Source organism: Thunnus maccoyii, chromosome 15, assembly GCF_910596095.1.
Source record: "Thunnus maccoyii chromosome 15, fThuMac1.1, whole genome shotgun sequence".
Taxonomy (NCBI): Eukaryota; Metazoa; Chordata; class Actinopteri; order Scombriformes; family Scombridae; genus Thunnus; species Thunnus maccoyii.
In genome coordinates, this window is record NC_056547.1 from 23,303,542 (window position 1) to 23,317,503 (window position 13,962).

The 13,962-nt window shown below is 37.7% G+C and overlaps 2 protein-coding genes across 3 annotated transcripts; one reads left to right on the top strand and one right to left on the bottom strand.

The window, feature by feature from the left end:
* Positions 1-2,889: 2,889 nt before the first annotated feature.
* On the bottom strand, positions 2,890-7,360 carry rpl14 (ribosomal protein L14). Its single transcript, XM_042435789.1, has 6 exons — positions 7,206-7,360; positions 6,504-6,605; positions 6,317-6,411; positions 5,840-5,939; positions 3,923-3,976; positions 2,890-2,985 (listed from the first exon to the last, which is right to left on the bottom strand). Exons 1-6 carry the CDS (start codon positions 7,206-7,208, stop codon positions 2,926-2,928), a joined length of 414 nt encoding a protein of 137 aa, XP_042291723.1. The 5' UTR covers positions 7,209-7,360; the 3' UTR covers positions 2,890-2,925.
* Positions 7,361-7,857: 497 nt separating this feature from the next.
* LOC121913114 lies at positions 7,858-13,319 on the top strand. 2 transcript variants are annotated; one of them, XM_042435787.1, is made up of 6 exons: positions 7,858-7,922; positions 9,684-9,728; positions 11,898-11,953; positions 12,049-12,425; positions 12,539-12,668; positions 13,114-13,319. In XM_042435787.1, the coding sequence occupies exons 2-6, from the start codon at positions 9,700-9,702 to the stop codon at positions 13,125-13,127; spliced, it is 606 nt and encodes a 201-aa protein (XP_042291721.1). In that variant the 5' UTR covers positions 7,858-7,922; positions 9,684-9,699; the 3' UTR covers positions 13,128-13,319. The 2 variants fall into 2 exon arrangements, with proteins under 2 accessions (XP_042291721.1, XP_042291722.1); XM_042435788.1 differs by having other exon boundaries at positions 7,887-7,950.
* The last annotated feature ends 643 nt before the right edge of the window (positions 13,320-13,962 follow it).

Here is a 13,962-nt window from a genome sequence, read left to right on the forward strand (position 1 = left end):
CTGATGTGTATCTGTGTGGGGGTCCTTGACACCACAAAGTTTGACAACCACTGCCCTACAAGATATTTAATGTATTGAGCTTTTATTTTGAAGGAAATATACACCGTTTTCCGGTGTCGTTATTTGTGAATGACAGCTCTATCATTACTGCGCACTGGTACCATTCATCTCTGACGTCAGAAGTACGCTCGCAGAAAAACGTGTTTATCAGGCACCACGAGAAAAACACAAAATATACTTTTGTCTTTTGACTGCTCTTTGCCTGACACGTGTTCATGTTTGAATCATAACTTGATGAATACAACATAAATGAGCTGCGAGGATAAAATGAGCATTTATTGGACTACAAAAAGGACAATGGGTCATTATCAGCTTGTGTACGTCTCATATAGAGACCAGACCACTGAGTGAGGGCCTGCAAAGCTACCAGGGAGGACTCACACCTGGTGGTGGATGGTGAGAGGGGAGGTGTGCTGACATGTGTGTCCCTGTTCTCTGCACTGTACCAGCTGGGCAATGTTCAAGTGTGTTGTTATGTAAGAGTTACACGCATGGGATCTATTAGATTATCATCTGCTTCACGTCAAAGCCAGTGCGGAGTTTAGATTAGGCGACACTAGAGCAACCGCAACACTAGAAGAAGCTGGCAGCAAACAGCTTCTCCCAATATTTACTTTGAACAGGCCAGAGCTTCGTATTCAGGAGATTCAAACCAACTTACAGGCATCATTACCTGTTTTATCTGCTACTTTCAGTGGTGGAAGAAGTATTCAGATCCTTTACTTAAGGACAAGTACTAATACAGCAATGCAGCAATGTAAAAATACCGCATTACAAGTAAAATTCCTGCATGAAAAAGTAAGTAAAACTACACAAGTATTATGAGCTTGATGTAGTTAAAGTATTGCAGTAAAAGTAGTGGCTTGGTCCCTCTGACTGATATATTATTATATATGACATCATTAGATTAGCTGTTGTAGCTGCTGGAGGTGGAGCTAGTTTGAACTACTTTATATACAGTTAGCTAGTTTAGTCCAGTGGTTCCCAACCTAGCGGTCAGGCCCCTCCAAAGGGTCACCAGATAAGTCTGAGGGGTCGTGAGATGATTAATGGGAGCGGAAAGAAGAAAAAATACACATCTGTTTTCAGTTTTTGGACCTTTTCTCTAATCTTTGATTTTTGGTGAAATATTTGATCATTTGAACATTTATTTACATGAAACCATGTGAGAAGTTTAGAAGGAAAATCACTATTTGGTAGAGCTGTTAACAACTGATAGACATCTGAAATGTGACCCCGACTACACACTGCTTTTTGTAAGATGTCTGGTTTCATCTTTAACAATTCGTTGTATTTTAAAAACTTGTTATATTATTCATTGTGTCAAATCTTCATCTGAATAATTCCTAAAGCTGTCAAATAAATGTAGGGGAGAAGAAAGTACAATATTTCCCTCTGAAATGTAGTGGAGTGGAAGTATAAAGTAGCATCAAATGTTAATACTCAAGGAAAGTACAAGTACCTAAAAAATATTTTACTTAAGTACAGTACTTGAGTAAATGTACTTAGTTATTTTCCACCGCTGCTTATTTTTAACTAAGTTGAAATGGAGACAAAGGAGTCGAGCTTCAGTATTAGACTGCCATCTAGTGGGTGTTGGAGGAAAGGACATTTTGTACAAACACACTAGAAACATTTTTTTTTTTTTTGCCTCATCTTATCATACAGCTACCAGAGCTGTAGAGAAAACTCAAACAAAGTCCTGATCAAACTGAGTCACACACAAAGAGTAAGAACAGAGGGGTAATAAACAGAACATGTCAGTATAAAAGTTCATAAAACTGAAGGTCAACAGCTAAGTAGATATTTCTGCAGGAACTCTGTTATGCATAAGTTCAAACAATCCAAACATTTTCAGTTCTATGTTCTTCTTACACAATTCACTGGGTTTCTAGGTGAGAAATATTATTGTATGTACTCCTGCTGGGAAAAACAAACACACATTTTTTTTTTAGCTGAGACCACAGTCTGAAGTCTCTTCCACTGAGAAACTCTTCCCACAGCACAGGAAAAAATGCCACATACTGGAAGAAAGCTGTTGTCACAGACATTCAAATATAACTGGACAACTTAATACTCTGCATTTCAGGAAGATTCAAAAAGCTTTAAAGGACAAGCCCTTTCAAGTTGAATTTGACTGCTCCTAATTAACAACCTTGTAGCTCGAAGTTAAAACTCATTTGAGTGAAAACATACTGTGAATTAGTGAGACTAAGTTCCTTTTTGCCTTTTCTCCAGTGTCATTATTGCTCTTCCTGTTTTTAACTTACTGACTGAACATCAGTGGGCACTTTAGGAACATGCCTTTTGGCTTTTTGAGCAGCTGAATCATTGATCTGTAGGAGGCTCACTACTCAATATAAAGGACTTTAGACTGCATTTAACACACTGCATACAGCTGAGTATTTCATGTCAATTATGCTAATACCAAGTCCACAAAGGATGTGTATGCCACAAAATAACACCTGTCATACATAAATATTTTGTGAATGAGTTCAGTTCACGAGTGCATTCACCAGCACCCTTCTTGTTTAAAGGCATTTTCATTAGTTATGAATTCAAACTAGTTTCAGCACTGAGGAGATTTTAACTAAAAAAAAACAAAAAAACCTATTAAACACTTTGCTGTGAAAAGAACACTCCTTTTTCAAAGCATTTACCAAAATCATTAAATTCAGATTTTATATCATTTTTTCCATTACAGGCAACACTTCTGAAGTTCTTTCATAAAGTTGATTACAAATAAATGACCCACCGAAGTGGAAAAATCTCTAATGAGCCACAACAAGCTCTGCCAACTGGGCAAAAGAAGAAGACGGGACACAGATGAACAATTGAACAGGAAATTTATTTTGTGAAAACTGTTCACTTCTTTGCTGCTTCCTTCTGGAGCTTCTTCACCTCATGCTTGATGATCTTGTTCCTCTGCAGAAACAAAGAGCAAGTCCATGATTAAAATATACTCCATAACTGCTGTAGGAACACACATTTGTCTACACTTAGAGCAAAGGACCCTTTACATAGACGAGACACTGCAGCAGCTCGAGCTGCAGCTTTTAAAATTAATGAGCACTTTTGATTTGCCTGCCAATGAGCGACCATTAACAATACTAGCTATTGTCAATGCTTACTCACTGGCACAATTACATCAAACTGACCCATCATTAATTTTACTAGTTGCAGCTGTTTATTCAGCCACTTCAACAGGCTGTGACAGTGATCACATGTAACGCAGTTGTATATAATACCAGTATAACAAGGCCTGGCCCATAATAATCCCAGTCTATCTGAGAGCTGGCCTCACGAAAACAAACCATACTCATCAGTATCATGAAGGTGGGTATGAACTATGTGAATCAAGAATTCATGCTTAACCTTAAGGGTATTAAAATGGAAGGAATTGCATCAAGTCACATGTAGCATGAACAGACACAGTGAGTGTTAAGGGCCAAAAAAAAAATCAAACTATCAGCCAATGGAGGACATTCACCTCAGAGAATGAATTTATCTAGAATATTAATAGAATGAGGACATATTGCTAACAATTTCAACACAGTAAAGAAATGCACAACACATTTAAATGTTTAAATTTTGAGGAGCAACAACAAATACAGTAAAGAAACAGGCAGCACTAGGGATGCATGAATAACTCTCAGCCTTATAACTGCCCTCTTATTAATCATGAACAATGAAAATACTATTTCACCACACTGAAAACAATCTACAACATATTTTACTCTCTCGAATTTTGTTTCTTTAAGTTTTAACTTTTGGTGAACAGGATACTTTTGCAGTAAAACCAAAATTACTTTGCATGCTGACACCAGCCTATACAGCTGATTTGTCTTTCTGCTTTACTTACCATCCTCTTGGCCTTCATCACCTTGTAGCGGTCAAAGTCAGACATTTTGGCCCTCTGCAAAGAAAATGAGGATGATAAATCAGTGATATGTTTATATACTTATATTTTTAAGTGGACACTGGAGCCCTGAAGTGTGCGAGCTGTTTATTTCAACATTCGCTCACTTTCAGCCCAGCACTCTTGCCCTCTTGGGTTTGGATGTGTGTGCATACTCCTAGCAAGTCAGTGATACAGCCTGAGCGGTTTACTGTTTTGAACCATAAGAAGTTCTTTGATTGCTTCAAACCCTGAAGCTGGTGTGGATTCTGTTCTGAACTCATCACTGCTATGATGACGCTTCTTATTGAGAATTAGTTGTATGGAGGTTTAGTTTAATGATTTTACACTTACAGATAAATATCAGGTAGAAAAACTGTCTGTTCTGGTGTATGTTACATCATTCAGGCAAACTTCCTATAGCTGTTGAAGAGGTGGGCCGCCTCCACTAAAATAATCTCTGCCAACATCAACATAAATGCACATATAGGAAATAAAAACTTGACTTTCCAGGGGGAAACACAGCTAGTATTTTAAAACAGTAAGGGTCCTGTTTCATGAGTTGATACGGCCATTTAGTACCTAAATTGATCACTGTGAGAGAAAGTGACTGATCAGCTTTGCATGCCATATCATTATCAGAGTCACAGTTCAGCTGCACATCTTACATTAGTACTTGATTAAAATCAGTTTGAATTTTAATTATTAGTACCACACTGTTGGTATATGTGGCATTTTGTCTTATTGCACAAGCAGCATGTGCCGTTTTGTGCGTTGTATGAAATTACATGTACGCTCCACTATCAGGTACAAACCACCACACTCCTACTGGCACCCAACCGGAACATCTCAATATCCTAGATACCCCCCAGCTGGTCAGACAAGTGACTCAATGCTGTATGGATTCCTGCTACAGTGAAATAAGAAAACTGTAAGCTGGCAGATGTTAACCTACTGTTCACAAAATAATTCTGTTCAGCTTTAGTTAAAAAAAAGGAAAACTACAACAGGGCCACTTGCATGGTAATTACGGCCACAACTTATTTTCATTATTGATTAATATCTGATCAGAAGAACACTTCGCACATCTTTTTCATGAGACAGGTACGTAGGAGAGGGGTGAACAGATCAAAGAGTTGCAAACAAACTCTCACACACTGTCTGACTTGCAAGTTAATTTGCAAATTATTTAATTTTTAAATATTAACTTGCAAGTAAAACAGTGTGAGTTTGTTTTCAACTTTTTGATTATCGGTTTATCTGCTAATTATTTTCTTGATTAATTGTTTAGTCTATGAAATGTTAAAAATAGTAAAAAAAAAAATGGCATTCGCAATGTCTCAGAGGTCACAGTGATGTCTTCAATTAACTTGTTTTGTCTGACTACAAGTAAAATGCTAAGATATTCAATTTAGGGTCACATGTCAAGGAAAAACAGCAAATTTTCACATTCAAAAAGCTGGAACCATCAAATGTTTGACATGTTTGCTTGAAAAATGGCTGAAACAAATAGTTGCCAATTGATTTTCAGAAAATCGACTAATCGTTGCAGCTCTAATGGCAATACCCCTTTTGGCCAAATAACCAAACCTACTATTTGCTTAACAACCAATTTATAATTCTAAAACCACAATCTAGACATCATCAACATCAGAGCTGTATTGTGTTGCAGTACCCGCTGCCATGGAAGCCAAGAAATCCAACAGCAGAACCACAAGAAAACTAGTATTTGTGTGCCTTAATCAACCACTTCCTAAAAATCAAAATGTTGTTCATGTGTCAATATTGGAATTGATATTATAATATTGGATGAATATTATTCACTAATAGTTTTGACACAGACAAGTAACTGAGAAAAAAAAGCAAAATCATAGCCTTTACCTTCTCTTTTGCCTCAATCTTCTTGGCCCAGCTGCTTTGTTCCCACTTCTCGTTGACTTGAGCCTTTTCCCAGGCTTTCCTCACAAACTTCTGACGGGCACTGTGAAACATCACACATATCAATTACTATCACTTGAGACACACATTGACGTATCATCACTTAAAACTACATTAATGTAATATTTCTAGAAAATAAGGCCATATCCAAAGTGATTTTAAAATGATCTTGTGTGATGGAGATTACATTATAAATATATTGAGGACACACTGGTATCTGATCACTCAAGATGTATTGGAAGGTGGTCACATGGGAGCCACACATATGCAGCAGCTAGTCCATTCATAAATAAACCCATTTGTATTAAGCTCAACTTCATGTGTCTTAAGTGACCAACAAACACACAAAAGTGACTGTATCTCTACAAGTCTTAATACAGGATTTTTGGTATCCAGGATTTGACCGGTGTTTCCGCTCACCTGTGTGGTACTTTGATGACATAGTCTGTGAGCTGCATGCACTTGAAGGGCATGGACTGCCTCTTCACGCCTGTGCAGGGACCATCAACAAGAGCCTGGAAAGCACAGCACAAGTGCATTTAACACACCAAACGAGCCAAAGTCAAGTTTTCACACTGATCAATCCACTATCCTCATGAGCACTCACCCTATTTTGATCGATGACATCGACGATGGCCACCAGTTTGCCGGCATGGGGTCCGAAAGAGACGTAGGCAACACGGCCAATCTCAACAAAGCGCTTGAACACCTGAGAACAAAACAGATTCACAACTCAGCGATGACTGAAATTCAAAATGGACCGGGCAGGTAGGAGAGTAGTGTGTGAGGTAGAGAAAGTGCTGTGTTGGGTAAGTGTTACTGCAACTTTCTACTTATTGGACAACCCAACAGGTCAATGTTGAAGTCATTATTGAAATGGATTAGACTTGTATCTTGTACGTTAGCTAACTAGCCCGTGTTACAGCTAACGACTCGTTACGTTCGCATTGCGCCGTTCACAAGATGGGACCATGTTTGACAATAGGTACAATGTGTATTAAAATGAAACAATTTCGTAAGCGCACGATATAAGTCAATGTTCTTGAGATAAAACAGGGCATCTGTTAGCTTCGCCGAGCAATTTTCGGCCCTGCCTGCCTGCTGGACCACGTTGTACAGCGGCCGATATCCGACATTTTACCGATAGGTCCTTAAAACGTACAATAAACCAACCCGTCAGTTTCAAGCACTCAATAAATATGCGTATGAGTGTGTTAGGAACACACATGGCTATTTTTTGTTGCAGGACAATGATATATTTAGAAAGAAATTAGACTTTGAAACGCTAAAACACTCATGGCGAACTCACCATGATGGCAGTCTGGGTACAGAAAGGACGTTACAGCTTCCGGCTCGCGCACAAACGGCTTCCGCCACACATGCGCAGTCTGTTCTACTGTTTACGCGAATTTATTATTATACACAAATGTCTTTGTAAAGCCACTCGGCGTTGAAATTAACTAATATTTGGAATTCTTAAACAAATTGATCTCAGTCTGATGCGAAATCCGTGTCAAATGTGCTCTGGACCGATAAATTAAAACATCTGCGTCACATTATCTTGTTGCCTTCACGGACACAGTCAAATATCGGAATTTACTTTGAAAAAACATCAGAAATAAATGATTTACCGTTGTTGTGGCAAGGACGACGAAGAAAGTCATGGTTTTTGATGTCACGAAACGTTTCCCATACGTGTTGTTATTGGAAATGGAGAATGATGTAAACAAAACTGCATTAAAGTCAGTGAAACATCGGGAGGCCTGCCTTTTTCCTTTTACTTGCCCAATTTTACATGAAGAATCTCTATAACACTGATTCGTAAAAAAGGGGAAAGACACAAAACTGCCAGTACGACAGAGTATGTAATTCTGCCTGAGGGATGAAAACTAATCCATAAAAAATTGTGAAGTTTCAGTAAAACGTAGCGTTTGATGAGTACTTGAAGGCAGCATGGGAGGGACCGCATGACGGCCAAATTTCCGTGAAGACAGTACAAGCGAGTACGGTCCACCCTACAGCTGTGGTAACTACTTTTATGCTGTTTGTTTGATGTACGTTAATGATTTTGGACACACTTTTTGTGCCTCTTACGTAGCTTACACATTGATTTCTTAAATTAGATTTTTTTTATAAGTGAGTATAGGTCATACTTTTCACATTTGAGATGATTATTGTTATTCGTTTATGGTTCCCGCTGTTGTTGAGACAGGAAAGAACAAAAGCTGAAGGTGGTTTACCATTTGAAGGGTAAATAGGAAAATACAAGGAAAGCTAATTGTTATGTTACGAGTAACTAATAGGCTACACCCTGATAGCCTAAACCTTTTACTCAACATTTAGTAGAGATACAATTTTATGAAACTTTTGTGAAAACGTAGAAGGGGATCGACGTCATCCTGTGTACAACATGGCCGCATAAGTTGAAAAAATATTTTGACTTGAAAGTCTCAATAATTATAGACTTAATTTTCGGAAATGATCACTTTAAATGTGGGCTACATTTAAGTTGCTAGAAATTACAAAATGTAGCTAAATGATTATTAAAATGATGCAATATGAAAAATATTTACATGAGAGCATTTTGAAATTATCGTTAATGATGAATGATTCTGGCCTTAAATCATAAAAACGTTAATTTGAAAAATTATTCTTACGTCAAGTACTTATAAAAGTGTTTTTTAAATAGTACTTTTTGTTGTCCCATTTGCTAATCATCTCACAACTCACAACAAAAAGTCTCTTTTTGTTTTTTTCTATTTCAAAGACTGCTGCCAGTGTGTTACAGGGATAGTCAGTGGTAGTGTCTATTATGTGAATTCCTGGATATTAAATGTTCATCTGCAATTTTCTGTAGTGGTTGCAGTAATAATTACTGAAGTAGCATATCACATGACGTGCTTAAGCTACGTTTGAGTCAAAAAATGTTATAAATGCAGTTGCAAGAACAATATTTTCCACTCATAGGCTATCTTCGGATGTTTGATATGAAAAAGAACTTATTTTAATTGTAATTATAACTATTCTAATTATGTGTTATCTACCCCTGCTCTTTCATCAGTTTCTATTAGCTGATGTCTCTCGTTTTTCTAAGACTCAAGGTGTGGCCCCACTGTACGCGAACGGACTGTCGACATAATCCGCATATGTGGTCTATGGGAAGCGAGTAATTCGCTGCACAAAGCATGCTGGGATACCTGGTGACGCGGACTAAACTGCTGGTGCGACGAGTAGGGGTCACAAATTCAAAAATTTAAACGGTGCTCATATCAAGGCAGCCAATCGAGCTGCAGCACCAGCGACTTTCTGTTTTTATACAAATTGGTCACGAACAATGCCTCCACACGCTCCTCCGACATTCGTGCAGTCATGTCGTCGGAGTCCAGATGCAGACTGAGCTGCAGTTAGTGGAACTGCTATAAACGCCCCCTGAAGATGTAATAGAAAACGGTTTGCGCCGATTAATTTTGAAAGAGCAACGGTCAATATGGAAACTCCAACACTCGGCTGGCCGACCAATGGCGTAACTTCATCATTCCGTCAGTCACTGATGGACAGACACATATAACTAACACCCCTGAAATACAGTATTACATTGTCTTTTGAGCTGGCATTTGTCTAGTTCCTTTCTATTGATGCAGTTCATTAAATAATTGTGAAAAAGGCACATACTCTGTGGCATCGTATTATTTTATTCCTTTGTAGTATTAATACTTTCAATATTTGAGTCAAGTGTTTGAGTACTTTCCCCACTACTACTTTTAACAATAAAAATGTTGTTTTCCAGGTGACAAGCAGCCATCATGGAGAATGGTACAGTGAAGAACTGCCTGTAAGAACCAGTTTTCTATTCTGTTCAGGGGGGTTTAAATGAGTAATGACATATAATAAGATAACTGAGAAGAGAGGTGGACTGCAGTTCATAGTGACTTGTTTGAACACAAGGAGTTTAAATGTAAAGCAATTACAAAATGCTTCCAACATCATAGATAATAGAAAAATTTGACCTGAGAATGTGGAAATAAACTGATGGTTGCATAAACATAATTTGTTCATATGTTTTTAAAGTGTCAGTTGACACACAAATCACAAAAAACATTTTCTCCTTTTCCTTAGTTGTACTGAGCCAAACAAAGTTTCATTTTGTGGTAAAGTTTTGAGATATTACTCAGAAATGTCAAATGCCTCCACCCCATTACAATAGAGGTGCTGCTCAGGATTGAGAAAAGAACATTTTGAGGAAATTTAACGGTTAAATTTTATTAATACAGCTCACTTTTACAAACCACAAATTTGCATTAGAGGACTTTAAAATTTGAACAATTTATGACACCCTTTATCATTAGACCCTCAATTTAAAGAAGGAAAGACTCTAAACTGTAATCCTTAATGGGGAAATTATAACATAGAAGAACAGGATTTCTATTAAATGAATAACAAACATATAATAAGTAAATATGAAGTGTAATAAGTTGAAGTTTAATTAAAATTTTAATTGAAATACAAAGTTCCAGACATTGTGTTAAAGTGTTTGGAGTGAAGACAATGGATCAAAGAAGATGTTGAGCAATTTCCTGGTGCTGCCAAACACACAAAACCACAAAAACTAGAATGAGGACACAGACTGCACATACACACATGAGAGAAAACTAAAGGAAACCATTCATACAGACACAGAAGAGGCGCAAAGAAGCAGGATGAAGATGGTAACTACAAACATATTGTAGGATGTTCAGAGCAACGAAGAAAATTCTGGCTGCATCTCCTGGAGGACGAAGACCTGAATCAATCAATAAAATTTAGTTGGATAATCTAACTTAATTTCTAGAGTTTTGCCTTTGAATCAGAATGACCTGAATCTCTATGTTGTGAGTTACAGCATGTAATTATTTCAGCTTTTGAGGTATTGGTGGCAACCACATGAGGTTAGTATCAGCGCTGCTCAGTACAGTTCTTACAGTATGAGTGCATTAAGTAGAAAGAGTACAGGTAGTGGTTGAAGTGCATAACTATTCATCATGGTTTAATATTGATCAGAGAGAAGACCATGTGACTCATCTGAGACAGCATACAAAAAGGACACAGACCAATCAGGTTAAGTTGTTGAAATTGAGAATTTGAATCCAAATACAATGCATGATGGGATACCTCGCGCTATTGAGCCATTCTTGATCCACAGCCACAATACAACAAATGGAAGTTGGTTTGTTCAGCTCAAAGAACTGAAAAATGACATTTGAGAAATTCAGCAGTCGAGACAACTTTATTTATATATTTCTAAATCACAAACTTTAAAATGGGAACACATATACAAATAAGTTGAAATGAATGTAATGAATTGAAGTGAAAAGTTTCAGTGTTTGGAGTGAAGGCAGTGAAGATGATTTCCTGGACCTCCAAACCTCCTTTGGACCCACCAAGACCTGGAGAGAAGACTCAAGGATGCCATTCGTACTGAGGGAGAAGAAACAAAATGAAGCAGGTAATTTCAGACAACATATAACGTAGGCTGTGTCTCCTGGAAGATGAAGAAGACTTGAATCCGAGATGCGTGGACAAATACAGACCGGAGCCATGAACCAAACCGACACACAGTCCTGAGGAAAGGAAGGGAAGAGAAAGAGAGAGAAGGTCCCAAGATGGTACAAGACACAAGATTTAATTACTTTGGCATTAAGTGTTTTACATTGACACTGAGGCCGACCCACTGGAAGGTTAATGGTAACATGGGGGCACCAGAGTGACCATAAGAATAATTAACAAACTAAAAAGATGAGTTACGTTTCAATTTAAAGGATTCAACTGAGTCAGACTGTCCGATGTCAGCAGGGAGACTATTAATATACTGAGCCGAGTCACTATTTTGACACTTGCATATATTTTTTGTCCTACAGTCATCATCACTACAGTATGTTATTCTTACGGTACAATAGTCTGGTCTGTTTTTTAAAATTCTGTTTTTGTAAAATTTATCAAGATCGTCATCTTTTCTACCTTTCAGGTCTGCAGGTCAGCAGTTCGATGAGCATAGCTTCCTGCAGTGCAATGGAAAAAAAGGTTGACCACATACATCTTTGCTTCACATATCATTAAGATCTTGCTATAAACATTTTCTATACTCCATTAAACTCCTCTTGTCTGACGTGTTGCAGGTGCAGATTACCTCGCCTGGGTGTCACAGTTTGTGTCCACATATAAACACAAGAGTTTAACCTTAAAGAATCCAGCTGGCGCAACATTGAGGATAGGAGGGCTTGACGACACCATTTACAAAGACGCAGATGCCAAGGTGAACGGATGGGGCAAATTCTACCTTCCAGATATAGTGCACATGCAGGTTGTAGGTGTAGTGGAGGACACTTCCTGCCCGTGTGACCCTGTTCTGATGACCTGTGAGGACAAAAATCTGTACGCCTACGATGGAGAGGAGCTGCATTTGGTGGCTTCAAGCTTGAAGCGACTATGTGACAAAGAAATTGAGTATCCGGCATCCAAGAGATATTACAAGGGGGAGGCCTTCAAAGATATGGTGAGAAGTTACAGTCATTTACTGAGAACAAGCAAGGTTTTGTGATGGTTGACCCTGGTGATTGATCACCTGTGGGCACTGACAGTGATTTTAATATTGTCTGTTGTATGTAGACAGAGGAGGACTGGGCAAAAGTGAAGAGTGGGCCTGTGGGTAGGAGGTTGGCCCAAGAGCATCATACACGGGTGATAGCAGATAAGTCCAGATTCCTGGAGAATCTCAAAATGGCCAGACAAAGGAGAGGTGGGTATCTTAATATTTGGTGCAGGTGAAGATGAATAATATAATATAATATAATATAATATAATATAATATAATATAATATAATATAATATAAGAAAGGTTTGCTTTTTAAAGCCCAAACTGATTTGAATCTTTGAATGTAGCTTAGTGAAGACAAGATTAATGGATTCACAGAACCAGGGGTCTGTCTTACAAAACAAGTTCAACTTACTCAGGCTCTCTTTGAGGCAGGCCTATCTGTGAGTTTATGCATGTGAACGAAGCAGGGATTGTAACAAACATACAATCATATGTTACATCAATACAGCCAGAGTAGCATATTAACTCTTATTGTAAATGTAAGTTTACTTAAAGGATTGTTTGGCTTAGTTATGTGTCACATTTATATTGTACTGAGATCGTAATTGTGTCTTCTCTCTCTCTGTCTCGCTTATCTTTTCTCTAGGAGTCATCAGCTGACATCTTTTGTATCTTATTTGGTTTGTGTCTTGTGTTGGTTATGTTTGGTTGTTGAGTGGGTGTACAAAATGTGTAAATAATGATTTGAATCATTTTTTCATTTCATTTTCATTTTTTAGGTTGATTTTACAACCATTTCTAAAGACTGAAATAAACTGTCTGTGGTCCTTTAATAAATACACCTCAAAGCCATCCAATATGTCTGTTTTGATATTATTACATAATGACTCCATGGTTACCAATCTAAGCACAAAGTTCCCTGCTTTTTGTTGACTTGAATTTTATGGAATCATACAGTCAGATGACAGATTGAAGGAAACACCTGAATAAACTCTCAGATGAATGCACATGCTGACATATTTTCAGTAAAAGTGAATAGTTTTATGAAAATGATGTAAATCACATGCTGTAGCCTTCACACTCACCAGATCTCAGTCCAGCTGAACACCTGTCATCATGGGGCAGGTGTGGTTTCGTCCTAATGACAAAACCACACCTGCTCAATCTGTTTGAGATTTTTTAAACATTAACCTGGTGACTATAGAAAACACAACTTTTTTCCAGTTTTTACATCTCTTATGTTGTTTACTTTAATTTGCTTGTAGAGCAAAAAGACTGATAATATTACTATCACATTATTCCATTGTGGTAGTGAAACCTTTAATAAATTCAGTAGTTTGTCCACCACTGCTTTTAACAAGAAATATATTTTTCCAGGTGAAAGCATGGAGGGCACATTTACATATTTGTTCGTGCAGAGTCAGTACTGAAAACTGGGACTGAGGAAATATGTAGCTTCATGTGGCAAGATTTTGAGATAGCCATTTATGAAACT